General features: G+C 41.4%; 2 protein-coding genes across 2 annotated transcripts in view; both read right to left on the reverse strand.

The window, feature by feature from the left end:
• The window catches only part of LOC121956111 (RNA binding protein fox-1 homolog 3-like), a 575,995-nt gene extending 562,350 nt beyond the window's left edge, over positions 1–13,645 (reverse strand). Inside the window, exon 1 of the mRNA XM_042504225.2 lies at positions 13,554–13,645. The gene's annotated coding sequence lies outside the window, so the exon portion shown is untranslated. The remainder of the gene's footprint in view (positions 1–13,553) is intronic.
• Positions 998–13,692, reverse strand: LOC121957169 (noggin). Its single transcript, XM_042505694.2, has 2 exons — positions 13,554–13,692; positions 998–2,649 (listed from the first exon to the last, which is right to left on the reverse strand). Exon 2 carries the CDS (start codon positions 2,049–2,051, stop codon positions 1,383–1,385), a length of 669 nt encoding a protein of 222 aa, XP_042361628.1. The 5' UTR covers positions 2,052–2,649; positions 13,554–13,692; the 3' UTR covers positions 998–1,382.
• Positions 13,693–13,981: the final 289 nt, after the last annotated feature.

The following is a 13,981-nucleotide window of genomic DNA, read 5'->3' on the forward strand; positions in this document are numbered from 1 at the left end:
CATATTTGTTATTCTTATTATTGGTATTGCTACTTATATACTTTGTATACTGAATCCTCCTCCACCACTGACTATCATATTTTATGAGTTGATCATTTGTATCAAAAATATAAATCTACAAAGTAACTCAAAACTATAACTGTGAAATAAATGTATTGGAATAAAAAGAACAATACTGCTGAAGTGTAATGGAGTTGAAGTTATTTAATTAATTCAATTAATATTTCTATTTCCATCTTTTGCTGCTAAGTGCTTATCGTGGTATTTCTTGACGGATCACTTGTCGATCCATCAATCAATTAAGTTTGAATTTCTCTAAGTGTAACTCTATTTCCGCACAGGAGACACCCACCACGCACTGTGGATTTAATCTTTGATGAACCGCCTATACATTGTGATTTTAATGACAGAAAATTAGATAAATTATATTTTTTGGTCTCACTCAGTAGGAGAGACATGAGGAGCATCAGCCTGCACTTCTCCCAGCTCCTCGCCTCAGCTCAGCTCCTGCTGGGCTGCAAATGGGGAGGAGGAGTTGAGCAGATGAAAGAATGAGAGCTGTTAGCAGCTGCTGATTCCTTCAATCACTGAATCTCTGCCTCTTCCTATCAGCATGTAATGGCTGTGATTTATAGCTGACACATTTATAGTGATAAGATAGTGTTAGTTAACTTGAGAGAACTATTGACCACATGCTGTCTGTAAATCGAACACTGATATTGGATTATTGTCCAATAAATCCAGAAATACTTTACTTCACAACCAAATCCTCTTTTCTTTCTATAATCACCAGTGTTGCCGCATACATTGTAATACGGAGTAAACCAGATACCATGATGCAGTATATAAGTGTGTGATTGTAAAAAGTACTTGATGCGTAAAATGGTGTTAGCGTGAGAACTTCATGTGCGTACTGTGGCAGGTGACTTAAAGGTATCCAATCCTTCAGAATGGGACACAAGTGATCAAAAGGATGAAAGGGAAAAAAACATTTAAAGTCATTTCAGTGTTGTTTTATTGTACGAATATAAAGAATAAATAGCACATTTCCTTAATTTACAGGATAAAACAAGTCACTGATACACAGCTGTATCAATAATCCACGTTGAACTCTGAGGTCGACCTGCTTCACCCAAATATGGAAAACAGGGAGTTCTTACGTGGCTCTATGCGCCATATCTCCATAAATACAAAATATATAACCAATATTCTCCACAAATAAAGTAGGCTCTGGTTACAAATAATACTGACTTTGTACAGGGAGCTATATATAACTGCATGGCACCGCATATACAGAAAATACATTCCTACACTCGGTAGTGCACGTGAAAAAAGAATCACAAAAATAATGAGCTTATAATTTATTATTTAGAGTCAATGTTTTAACTTGAGCAGGAGCATTTGCAGTCTGTGATGATCGGGTACTGCACCGGTATCCAGGCGCATTTCAGTCCCCCTTTCCTCTGCACGCATCTCCATCTCAGTATCGTCAGGTGGGTCGAGTTCGCAGGTTTACACACCATGCCCTCCGGAACCGAACACGACCTTTTGCTGAGGCAGCTGCCCACGCGCACGAATCGCGGCCAGAATCGGTTCCCCAAGTCGGTCCACGTGTACACGACCGGGCAGAACGAGTACGCCCACAGCCACTGCTGCAGCCGCCGCTTCAGTTTCTTACTGGGCTTGAGCTTCTTGCCGAACTGCACGTCGAAATCCAACGCGCGGATCTCTTTCGGCAGTACTCCACCGGGTTTTTGCACCTCGAAGTCATCGAGTTCGTCGTTCCCAGTGTATTTGTCCTCCACCGGCGGCAAAACGGACAAATAGCGGCTGTCAAAGTCTCCCAGGAGGCTCTTCAACTCGGTCTCGTTAAGGTCCCGCTCCTTGGGGTCGAAGACCGGGTCCGGGTCCTCTATTAATTCCACAAGCGGCAGACTGTCACTCGGGATGGGCCGGAGAAGGTAATAGTGCTGACAAATCCCCCTGTCCATCAGAAGTCCGAGGGAGAGCACCAGCAGATACATGGCTACACACTGTTGAGACTGATCCATATCAGAGGATCCAGTGGTGAGATCAGTGCGCACGGGGAGCTGCTAATGGGCCACTTTCTTGTGCGCAATTACGCGTGGGTCGTATCCAAACCTCTTCCCTTAAAGTTCACAGTTTCCCATGATGAAAATCCGAGACAGAAATTAAGTTCATCCGCAGCAGCATTAGTGAAAACTGTTTTTAATGACAAACTGCGTGACAAAGCTCAGATCTCTCCTCGGGCTCCGTGCGCGCGGGCTCGGCATGATGATCCCACTTGTCTCCTCTACAGAAAAGCGCTGAGCGTAACCCGCGACCTCCGTTATATTCTCCACACGAACCGTGACGTAATTCGTGTGCCCCTCTTTGAATGTGGGTTTGTTGTCTAGGAGGAGATCCCCAATACCTCCTTCTTCCACCGCACTGAAGGGGCTGGTGGGGAGTGTGGGGGGGTTGTGCAGGGAGAGGAGACGCCCCCTGTCGGTTTTCCAGACATCCTTAAATCAGTCTCACAGTGGGAATGGTTGTTGAAGTCTTTCATCTGGAGAATCCGTCAGTACAAAGCTCCCAAAGGTACCACAGAGTCCCACAGCCTCCCACAGCCTCCCACAGCATCCAAAACTTTTTGTAAAAAAAAAAAAAAATGAAAATGAGAACAGTAACTCTGCAGTGCAAATTTCAGGCACTTCCATTTCCATTTTAAGATACTTTACACCAGGGGTGCAGCTGTTTCTTGCATCATGCTTTTTTGTCATTGTTTTGTTTTGTTTTATTTTTAAATCGCATACAAATTACACAAATGCAACTGTCTAAGCTTTACGTAAAAAATCATTCAACTCCCCACTGCTCCTGAAAGCAGCACCCCTTACTGTAAACTTTATGATTCTTTGCCATGGCCATGTCAGCTACCTTGCAGAAAAAAATGGTGTCAGGGAATTGTTCATTTGCTTGTTTACTCTCTGTTTATTAAAGCACATTAGTTTCGCCAACTTATTTCCTTAGTGTATGTCTACAAACTGTATGATTGTTTGGTTAACCATATTGTGTTAATCATTTAGTATATTTTGAAAAACAAGCTGAGGGCTGTTTAAGTCTGAGGGCCACAACTGGCCCCCAAGCTGGACTTTGGACATGACTGCTTTATACGATAGTTCTCCAATACATGTTCTGCTCTGGCCAGCAGTTACTACTTTAACCTTAATAAAGGATCACAATATTTTTTCAACCACTTTAACTTTAACAAACAAATTTAATCAAAGGCATGGGTCAGCAAAAGTTTGCCCAATGCCCACCTGATGTGGTTTTTTATTTTTAGATATAGCATGTAAATAAATACATAGTATCCCACTAAAATACACAACATCTTCAGCTATTGTTGGGACATTATCTACTCTGGGAATTGAATTAATTGCATTATTTTGTCAAATAAAGCAAAACTGCAAAACTTATTTTATTCACAGATCTAATTTTTATTTAAGCCCATAATAAGCATCAGCTAGCCTGTGGGTCAGTCATTACAAAATCATGCTGTGCAGGCAAACATTGGTCAAACCTGCCGAACTTTATCTAAAATTCTAATGGAGGTCCAAAAGTTTGAAAAGATATCAAACATGGCAGGCTGAATTTTGGGGAAATGTGGACGAAATGATTCAAAACATTATTTCAATTTGATGTAACTGTAGCATTAAAACATGAAGTCTTGGTTTTGAATGTCTCACTTGGTGTAAACAAATAGTTCAATAAAGAGCTGAACCAAGCAGATACTGGTATATACTGTCAGTGAGGAATAAAAGTTACAGGAGTTAGAGGAAAACACATGGAGAGATGTGTGTTAAAGCTGGAGTAAGCACTTTTATTTAGCTTAATTGAGCATGTTGTAATTAAAATTGTCTCAAAGAACACAGACTTCTGAATGTCCTTGGTTCAGTTTTCAGGCTTTAGAAAATCTAGCCCAAAACAGCACCTTGGGCCAATCGCAAGTTATTTCAGAGAGAGGGTGTTCCTATTGGCTGTTTTGCAAATGCAGTTGTGTGTGCAAATCCTAATTCGAAAGCCTAATTCAAAGGCAGAGAATTAGAAGTCTCTATTCCAGAATTGGCAACAACTGCCTACACTACAAAGCAACCCAAAAAAGGAAGACAGACTTATCAAAAATATATCAAAAAGAGATATTATAAGAGAGAGTCTGTCAACAAACAAAAACTAAACTAGTGTTACTATCAACAAATAGTTTCAGAGATGGAGAAAAAAAGGTTGCTACTATTGTAGCCTTCTGCAAACCAAAGACAAAAGCTCACAGCTGCGGCTTCAAATTCATGTTTATGTAGCTAACGTTAGGTGGAGCACCGAAGCACAGTGTGCCCTCCACCTCGCCCCCTGCCTCTACAGACCACCTTACTGGAAAGAGAGCGGGCAGCAGCTCCGGGGATGGACCCCAGTCAGCGGCCACAGCAATCTGAATCCAGCCAGCACACACCACAGCTCTGGGAGACCACACAGCTGCTAGTCTCTGCATAAAACTTTCTGTTACTGCCATTACAAAGGTTAGACCTCGTACTGTAGCGGGACAACAACCAGCTGTGACACCCGGTGCTGAGAGGTTTGTGCTGGCTGAATTCAAGCTGCTACAGTCGCCCACAAAAGGTCAGTCTCCCGTGCTGCTGACAAATCTCCTTCCAAGGAAGCAGTCCACAGCAGTGGGAAGCGGGGCGGGATTGTGGGATGGTTAGCTCGTTAATTATTGCTTCATTTGTGGTCTGAAAGAGCGAGCGAGCCAAGGAGGGGCTAAGTGAATGACCTCTGTACCACAATATAACAAAATATGATTAAATAAATCAATGTATGGGAAACACTGTGTGTAGCGTGTGCATGTAGTGGTGGTCTCCATGTGGGAGGGGCTCAGGACAGAGAGGAGAGAACTGCAGGAGGAGGATGTGTTTTCAAATTCACCTTTTTTTCTGCATTTTCCAGATTTCAATAAACACATTTCAATTTGCTCATGAATTTCTTCATTTAGGTGGGTTTGCACCAACAAGGATTCCCTTTTAAACCTGAATAAATAATGTTACATTCTGTTGCACCAAACTTTAAATGTGTTTCAAAATTTGGAGGGATTTGACTTAAACCTCTCTTTAAATCTCAGTTTAGTTTTACTCTAAACATGGAATAAATGTAATTCTGTTGCACCAAAACTTTAAACTCCAGTTCAAACTTTGATTTAGGGTTAACTTTAAACCTACAGTTAAGGAGGTTAAACTTTTACAATGGCTGCCTTTTTCAGATTAATTCATCAAAATAATCAAGTTTTTCAAAGAAAGCTGAGAGACAGACTCAACCCACTTTTAGAACTAATCTAAGATTAAATTAATGCTTGTTGGTGCAACCCAGCCTTAAAGCGTATTTTTCTGAAAGTAGAATGACCTGTCTAGTTGCTTTTATAACACATGGCCCAAGACAATTAAACAAACCACACTGCACCTAAACCAAGCAAAGTCATATCACCCAATTAGCAGAACCTTTCCCTTATTTGTAGAACTGCACAATTTACAGCCTGAATATGAGATGGAATGGCCTGTTAAGTACACTTTTTGCAGTGTATTTACTGCTTGTGTCCAACTCATGTAGGGACAATATTTCTGCCTGTAACGGTGCCACAGCGAGCCTCTCAATAAAGCCGGCCAAATTAGCTCCCAAATAAACAACGCTCGCTAAGCGGCAGCCATGGAAAGTATCACAATTTGCGAACCTGTCTAAACTCATGCTCAGAGAATCATTCTTTGAAAAATAATTTAATGGAAGAACTTAGCCAGCTGCTACATCAGCCATAAACCATCCGCTTTAGATAAATGCATCTCTGTTTCAATTTGAATGAGCTAATTCACACAAGCACTTGAGCGACTCATTTAGTTTACGGTAAATGATGGTGAAAAGTCTGGAAAATGTCACCCTTATATTTTTCATCTGACCAGCACGTATCATAAACTATCGCTCCCCAAAAATGCTTGACAGATAGGCTCAATCCAATGCATTCACATGTGGGATGGTGCAGAGTGAACTACTCACATGCAGATTACAGATAAACCCAATGTCAGCCTCTTAAAATGCATTCAGTGCACAAAAATGTGATGATTTTAAAGCATAACGCAAATAAAGATTGAGATCAATCACGTTTCTTGTTGACAACTGAAATTGAATTTACTTGCAGGGACTTTCAAAAAAAAAAAAAAAGGCATGTTCAATAATATTTCACCCACTGGAAATATTTCATTTTTAATGTGGCTACATGGTTGAAGTCCAAATATGGTTCTCATTAAGTGTCATCAGGATTGCCAAGCTCATTTAACGCTGAGTTGTTTTTGTTTCTTCTAATCCCTTCCTACTGTTTTACCACAGGAACATTTTGATAGTGAAATATTCCTCCTTAGAAAGACAGGCTACTTGAGACAGACGCCTGCTTAATTGAGGAGTTTTTTATTCTTAACCAAACACAGTTCCCTTTGGCTAATAAATGGGCAGATGTAATGACCTTTTTTTCTGCGGGGTCTGTTTCTTGAGAAGACTTTTAAACCTGCATTTAAGGATATGTGTTCAAACTGAATCTCCTTGTTTGAGCCATGTACAGGTCATTGTAGCCTTCCCTGCTGATTTCTCATTTAGTGAGGAAAAGCAGACTTCTCTCTTGGCAGGCAGCGTCAGGGCTGGTACCAAGAAAAGGCACGCTCAGGTAGAAACACACATAACAGAAAAGACTCAATGATCCTGATAGCTGTCATCCATGCAAGAGCAAACCACAAAGACCTGAGATACTTTAGACTGCTTTAGGAGTTTTTTTTGTTGTTTTTTTTTTAACAAAATAATACAAGCAGACTTTTGAGGCTTGATAACCCATCTCCAGTGGAAGGTTATCAATGACAGAAAGCAGTAACAGTGTCATTCAGAAAACACAATGCACCTTTCACACACTTTATCTCCCTCCGTACGCTGTTTCACACCTCGTGCTAATTGAGGCCACATTGCCAAGCTGAATACACACAGACATGAAGTGGGTGCTATTCTGTTTACTCTGGCACCTGGGAGGTGTGCAATTTGCTAGTTTGTTTAGCACTATTTTCCATTCCTCTGCAATCCAAGAGCACACAATCACAATAATCACTCCTGCTGTCAGCTTAATTAAAATTAATTGCTACTTCTGACCACTGACCATGAGTCGGATGGCAGATTTGCATTCTTGCAAGGCACACTATTTTTATTCTGCATGAGAACTTAAGGACTTTGTTACCTGCCTAGTCCCAATACTGTTGAAATCAAATTTCTAAGTCATCTTAAGGCACTCTTAGTTATTTTATTGACTGGGAAATTGTAATGTCTGATCAGTATTTCACTATGAAAACCTTTGCAAAGGTTTAATTTTATTATTATGTATATGGGGAGGCACTAAGAGAATTCAAATAGAGTTAAATATAGAGTATTAAACCCTTGTGATGGCAAATTAGGGCCATTTCAAGTTAACAAAAAAAACAACAAACAAAAATAAAGAGCAAGAGGAGGGAGTAATATTCTAACAAAAAAACCACCACAGAATTTCTGAAATTTATGTCGGAAATTTCCGCAATTGAAGTACTAAATTTACGAGATAAAAACTTGGCTATTCCTTGAGAATAAATTGGTAAATATACAGAGGACAAAAATCAAATATTTACTAAGATTACAAAGTCATATTTTTGTCAGAAAAAAAAACAAATTCTCTGAAATTAAATTTACAAATCACAACAAAAAAAACAATGTAAATGTTCTGAGTTAGATAGATTTCATTAATATTTTTCAGGTTTTTTTCCACATAAAATTGTGACTTATCTTAGAGAATTTCAGAGGATTTTTTTGTAAATTTATGACTTGATGTCAGAGAAAATCTGAGTTTTTATGTTGTACATTTAAGACTTGAATTGTTAAAAAAATTCTGAGTTTTTTTTATTGTAATATTACCGCCGTCCCCGGCTCCACTTTTCTTCTTCTTTTTTTTTTTTTTTAAACCTACAATGGCCCTAGGTCAACGTCATAAACCCTGGACCGTTGTGCATTATAATTGTTAAGGTCAGATAATATATTACTCTAATGGACCCTTTATGACAAATCTCTATCATCTTCAGGTTGTAGAGAACACTCATAAATATCTGTGGCTTTTAACAAGCACTATAATTAGCACATTTAGCTCATTTTTCCCACAGGTTGTAGAGCTGATGCTCAAAGCACCCAGAGCCTGGTGCCTGGTGTGAGTGTGTGTTCCTTCCACTCCTCCATAAAAGTTTTCACAGACAGAATCTCTGCATCCAAACAAAGTCATTAAACCAAAGCTCAGCACAAAGTACCCAGTGAAGACTGAAGACTGACTTTGTATTCAGGCATACAGGTGACAGATGAATTTAACATTATGTTATACATGAAAAAAAATGACAGTTGATTAAGTTGAATTCTCCACTGCATGTTAGGTATTAAGTGTTACACGTTAACTGGGCCCCTGCAACAAGTATTTTATTTAATGTTGTGCCTCAAACTATGATTACTTTTAGAAACCTGTGACTGTTAGTTGTTTTTTTTTTTTTTCATTTTTTGTACTGCTATTTGCACTTACAAATTAAAAATAAATAAATTATTTGGCTTTGGCTATTTGTGCATACCAGTGTTCCTGTTTGCAAAGCAATATTTTCAGTTTTTTTCCCCCCAGTTTTCTTGAAATAACATTCTTTGTCAAGGTTAATCTAAATGAAATTTTACTAAGTATATAGATTTTCTGAAGATTACAACTAATACCAAGGATTTTGATAACCCACGTTATTTCACTGTGATGTTATAACAAAGGACACAAACAGAAAATGAGTCCTGTTTTCAGACTGACAGTAGCTCCGCGTGAGAAAAATGCAGCCCCCTCATTCATTTCAACAGGAATGCTGTATCAGCTTCGCAGGGAAATCAACACAGGGCTGTGGCATTATCTCAGAGGTTGTCCTGCAACTTTTAACACAATGCAATGTGCTTGTATTCCAGCAAGTGTCTGTGGCGGTCAATTAAATACAAGCAAGCACACATTCCTGGTAGATTATCTGTATTTCTGTTTATCTTAAAATTGTAGCGATAAAAGCGACAATGATAGCTGCTGTGAGAACTTCCAAGAGTTACAAAATCATCTGAGAGTACAACAAACTGTTGTGCAATGTTACGCCTTCTGATAAGCCTCGACACTAACAGATCTGAAAATGGACTTCCTAAATACTATTCCATCACCAGTACCTGAAGCAACACACCCCACCAATGCAGCCATTTGTATTTGTTAGTTAGGCCGTGGGTTTTTTCTGTGCCCATTAATGTAAGGTGTCACTTGAAAGGACCATCATAAGGACAATTTGCAACAACAATTTTGGTTTTCTTCTGCAACTTTGATGTCACATTTTTTATATTTTCTACAGCTCATATATCCTCTCTATAGGGTCAAGAATCTAAGCTTTAGTTAACTTCAGAGCATTCAACCAAGTGTTACAGTCTCTCTCAGCAAACACAGCTGGCTCAGGCATTATCACACAGCCAAACTGGACATTTTCTTTCACCTGTGGACACAACTGTGATAAATATGATACAATGACACACAAGTCTATGGTGAAACGGCACAAACAAAATCCTTGAATGTTTGACGGTAAAAGCTCCATAATCACAGCTTTTGACAATTCTAACTTCACTTGCAACTACTGCTCTTTAAGCTTTACAGTTTTTCCAAAATGAATCAAGTTTATTCTCATTGTCAAATTATTCTCCCATAGATTTGGACCCAGCAAGTGCAACTTGCAGGTATAAACATTATCAACTTAATTTCTACAGGATCCTCATCAGTTTGTAGTGGTCAAAACCTGTTATGGACAAATACAAGTATGCACACCCGACCACCGTCTACTCTCTCACACTTTGCTATGTTGGCTTAAGAGCAAGCCCACGTCTGCAGTTTTAGATCAGCCTTCATTTTACTGGAATCAGAGTAAATACTTGTGCTCCTGATAGATGACTCAGCACTTCATCAACCTGCCGTGTGACATAAATGAAGCCTGACGAGCAGCACAGACACACAGCAGGCGTCTGCTGCGGCTAGCGGGGCATTTAGTGTATTTCAGCGCCGTGCCGAAGCTGAGGCGTTGATCCCCACATGGCGATCTGGCTGGATTTCTACAGATCATCAGAAGCCAAAGCTGCAGCCGTGCCAGAGGCTCCTGTGAATGAGTGAACAGGCCAGGAGTCAGAGCGTAGTGGTGGAGGGGGGGACGGGAGGTCGCGGTGTCTCCAGCCCCTACAACACAGACGGCTGTTTGTGCCATGCAACCCCCACCGACCCCACCTTGGTCTCATACTCTCAGCTCCTAATTCACACTTCATAAATCAAGATGACCTGTCCTCATGTGAATTCATCTCTCTCCGTGCTGGATAATAGTGGCGCTATTGTTCCGCTGCGAGGATTCATTTCAGAGACATAAACTATCCTCGAGGGCCGATGTATGGCCTTGATAGCTATAGCAGCTCCTGGATGTCCACACGGAGACGTCCAGGACTGAAATTGCAGTCCTCCGTGTCAGGCCACGTCTGGTCGGTTATATTTTCAACTTCTCTGGCAGCTAAAATAGTTCCAAAAATAAGAACACTAATTGGCCAGTGTTTATTTCTGTATGGGAGAAATACTCTAAGTGTTTTTAGCAGGTTGTTTGTGGCACGATGGTTTAACAGTCAGGGCTCTCTGGGAGGTACGGCTCAGTCCACTGCATGGAAAAAGAGCCGACTCTCCCCTTTTTTTAATAAATAAGGTCTTTTATACGAAAATTTGTAATACAGTATAGTTGTGTGTGAGGCTGGCAAGGCAGTGTGTGACATCATGAGTGTTGACTCATGAGCAGATGAGTGATGCACACTGAGCTTTTTGCCTCCTCTCAAACTCATGTTTAGTGCCACAGAAACAGCAGTAAAGCCTCTCTCTACTTCTGTCTGTCTCCCTGTCTCTCTCTACAGCTCAGGGAGGGGGGGTCTGGTAATGAAGCAAGTGTTCCTATGCAAGGGGGCTGTCAGCTCTACACACAGCAGACCTCTGTCACCTGTTGCCACCAGCGGGAGGATCGGGCGACGGGCGTGGAGCCAAGCCTGGCGGCCAGTAGCACGGCCCTGGCCCCACCTATAGACAGCTCAGCGGGGTGATTTACTCTGCCTCCATGCAGAGGTGTCTACGGACACTCATGTATACAGAGTTATAGTAGCAGCGGCATGGAGCCAGGCCAATGTCTGAGTTTTTATACCCCATCGTCTCATGTTGACATGAAACAAAGTGCGGTTTATTTTTTGGATTGTTTGGCACGGTGACAGAAATCAAATGGATGGCACAGCTACTAAGTTTTCTTCACTGAATTAGGTGGATGTAAGAACCTCTGCAGGCAGTTTAAAGGTAGACTTTGGAGAAGGGCTGTAACAGGCCTTTTCCATATACGTGCTGGCTTGTCTTTACTCGGTTTTCACAGTGTGAGATTTGCATCTCCATACAACACAGCTACCCACTTAAAGGTGTGTGTTTAATGACACGCTTCATTTAAGTTTATAATGTTCATGATGCATGATGCATGATGCATGTTTATGATGCTTTGGTTATACACAAAGAGAAGTGACAATGTAGCTGTGTGAAAAATGGCAAAGGAGCTTGAGAGAGAAGTTCATATCGTTCACACTTCCTCACCTCTTCACTCAAGGCCAACTGTAGGGCTTTTCCATTAGTACTTCTGGCCATATTGAGTCAAACAATGCCACATTAATTTAACTTTCCACTACAAGTTTAAATGCGCAAGTTGTGTCGTGTCGCACCTGAGATTGACCATCTTGGGAGACGTGCTAAAGCGCATCTGACTGCCTCCAAACAGCCCAGCCTGCACTGCCAGGCCAAACTACAGCAAGTGTGGAAAAGTGCTAATACTGTGTAAAGTGGCCATGCATGTTGGGTTCACGATTTCATAAAGCTGTCATCAATGACACTGTAGGGCATTAAAAAAGCAAAAGGGGGACCTACATTCAGTACTGTAATGGCAACAATGTTATTTTTATGCACCTTTTGGTAGACAAGGGAAGTAACCTCCTGTGAACAGTACAACTTTGAAGCACACTCAAGTCTAATGTGTGTACCAATGGAGTGTGTCGATTTGGTCATGCAGCATCATATCTGTGATTCTGTTGTTACTTTCCAGTGGAAGTGACAGTGAAAGAGAAGGGGACTTAAAATAAAAAAAGGTTTAGGAGAGTCAAGAGAGTGGAAGTATGGCTGTCAGAATCACCTTAGTGTCTGAGTAGCCGCATTTACGCTGCCTGTTCAAGGTGGGAATATCACAACATTATGCCGCCTCGCCTAGCCAGGACCAAAGGTAGTCGCCCCGAAACAAGGTCTGTGTAACACATGAAGCTAGACAGACTTGATAATGGGCAGCAAGAGTGTGACGTTTTGATGATGTGTCAGATGCAGATGTAAACATCTGCAAACTCGGAAAACAATCAGAGTTGGAAGCTCCTTACCCTCCCAGCAGAGAACAAGCTCAACTGCTATACAACAGAGAGGGTAAATGATTGTGATTGGCATGTTATGCCTTCGTTATTGTTTATCAAGTGCAGCCGCAGCGTATATTACATGTCACGCTAGAGGCGGGCGCTCATATGTTTAACGTCACACCCGTCATGAGTCCTCTGATTATACACTGCCTCGCGGCATCCCGCAATCACACACTGGAGTTGCATGATGCCACCATCATTTGACTCTGTGTAAAAGTGCAGGGGGTGTATAAAGAGGGGACTTTATTGCAGCCCTATAGCATGATCTCTGCGTAAAAGTGTTATAGTGACAAGAGACAGCTGAGCAGAGTTCAGCTTTATGCAAATAAGCTGCTTTACAGAGAGCAGCTATGGTATGTACTGTAAGAGTATTGTTCTTACAGATACAGTATCGAATCTTTAAAATGAATGCAGCCATTTCCTTGTGGTTAGGATATATCATACTGTACGCATCCCAAACTATTTACACAGACATAAATAAAGTTAAATAAAAAAACAGGGATAGGTTTTCAGAGATTATAAATAGGTATGGACTAAATTTATGGATGAGAAAGCCAACATAAAAAAGAAAAAAGTGTCGGTGTGAGCGCACATTAGGTTTTTTTTTAGATGAGCTGGCTGGCTCTCTGTGAAGCTGAGAAAGGAAAAAGTGCAGCTGTAGATGAGACAGAGAAATGAAGACTGACAGCAAGAGGAATGGGACTTGAGTTGGAAGTGGGGGGGGTTGATGTTTGGGCCTAGCCAGACGCTGCAGTAGCAGTCAGCGCTGCAGTGGAAAGGGTTAACACGAGACAGTAAAGTGAATCCAGATGTGCTGTTATTATTAATATCTCTGGCTGATGAATGGGAAGGTAAAATTACAGGCGCCAGCCAGGGAGGCCCCGTGTGTTGCCCTGCCACCCAGGCGCTTCCCAGCTCACCTCCACAGCTCCTGCAGCCGCAGCAGATCAGGGTGAGAGTGTCAGGGGAGAGAGGCCGTCAGCGGGGTGAGAGCGTCAGCGGGGTGAGAGCGTCAGCGGGGTGATCCTCCACGTGGCTTTAGCGTGTCAAACAAGCAGCAGGCAGGTAGACAGACAGGCAGCCACTTTCACCAGCCGGCGGTTTAGCCCTGAGCAGAGCAATGGGCGACAGACACATGACTTCATACTTCACTCTCATCTCAGTCACTGCTCTGTGTCAAGTCAAATGAAGGAATGATTTCATATGATTATGTCACTTAAAAATTGGTTTCTGAAATACAGTGTATGTGGTGATATACAGGTATTTTTTGTTTGAAGCTCAATTACTGAATATCTTTAAATTTGACAACTTAAATGCCACATGAATATTCTGGGTTTCCACCAGAAAC

Source organism: Plectropomus leopardus, chromosome 18, assembly GCF_026936395.1.
Source record: "Plectropomus leopardus strain MGB_pleo_1.0 chromosome 18, ASM2693639v1, whole genome shotgun sequence".
In the NCBI taxonomy this organism is placed as follows: Eukaryota; Metazoa; Chordata; class Actinopteri; order Perciformes; family Serranidae; genus Plectropomus; species Plectropomus leopardus.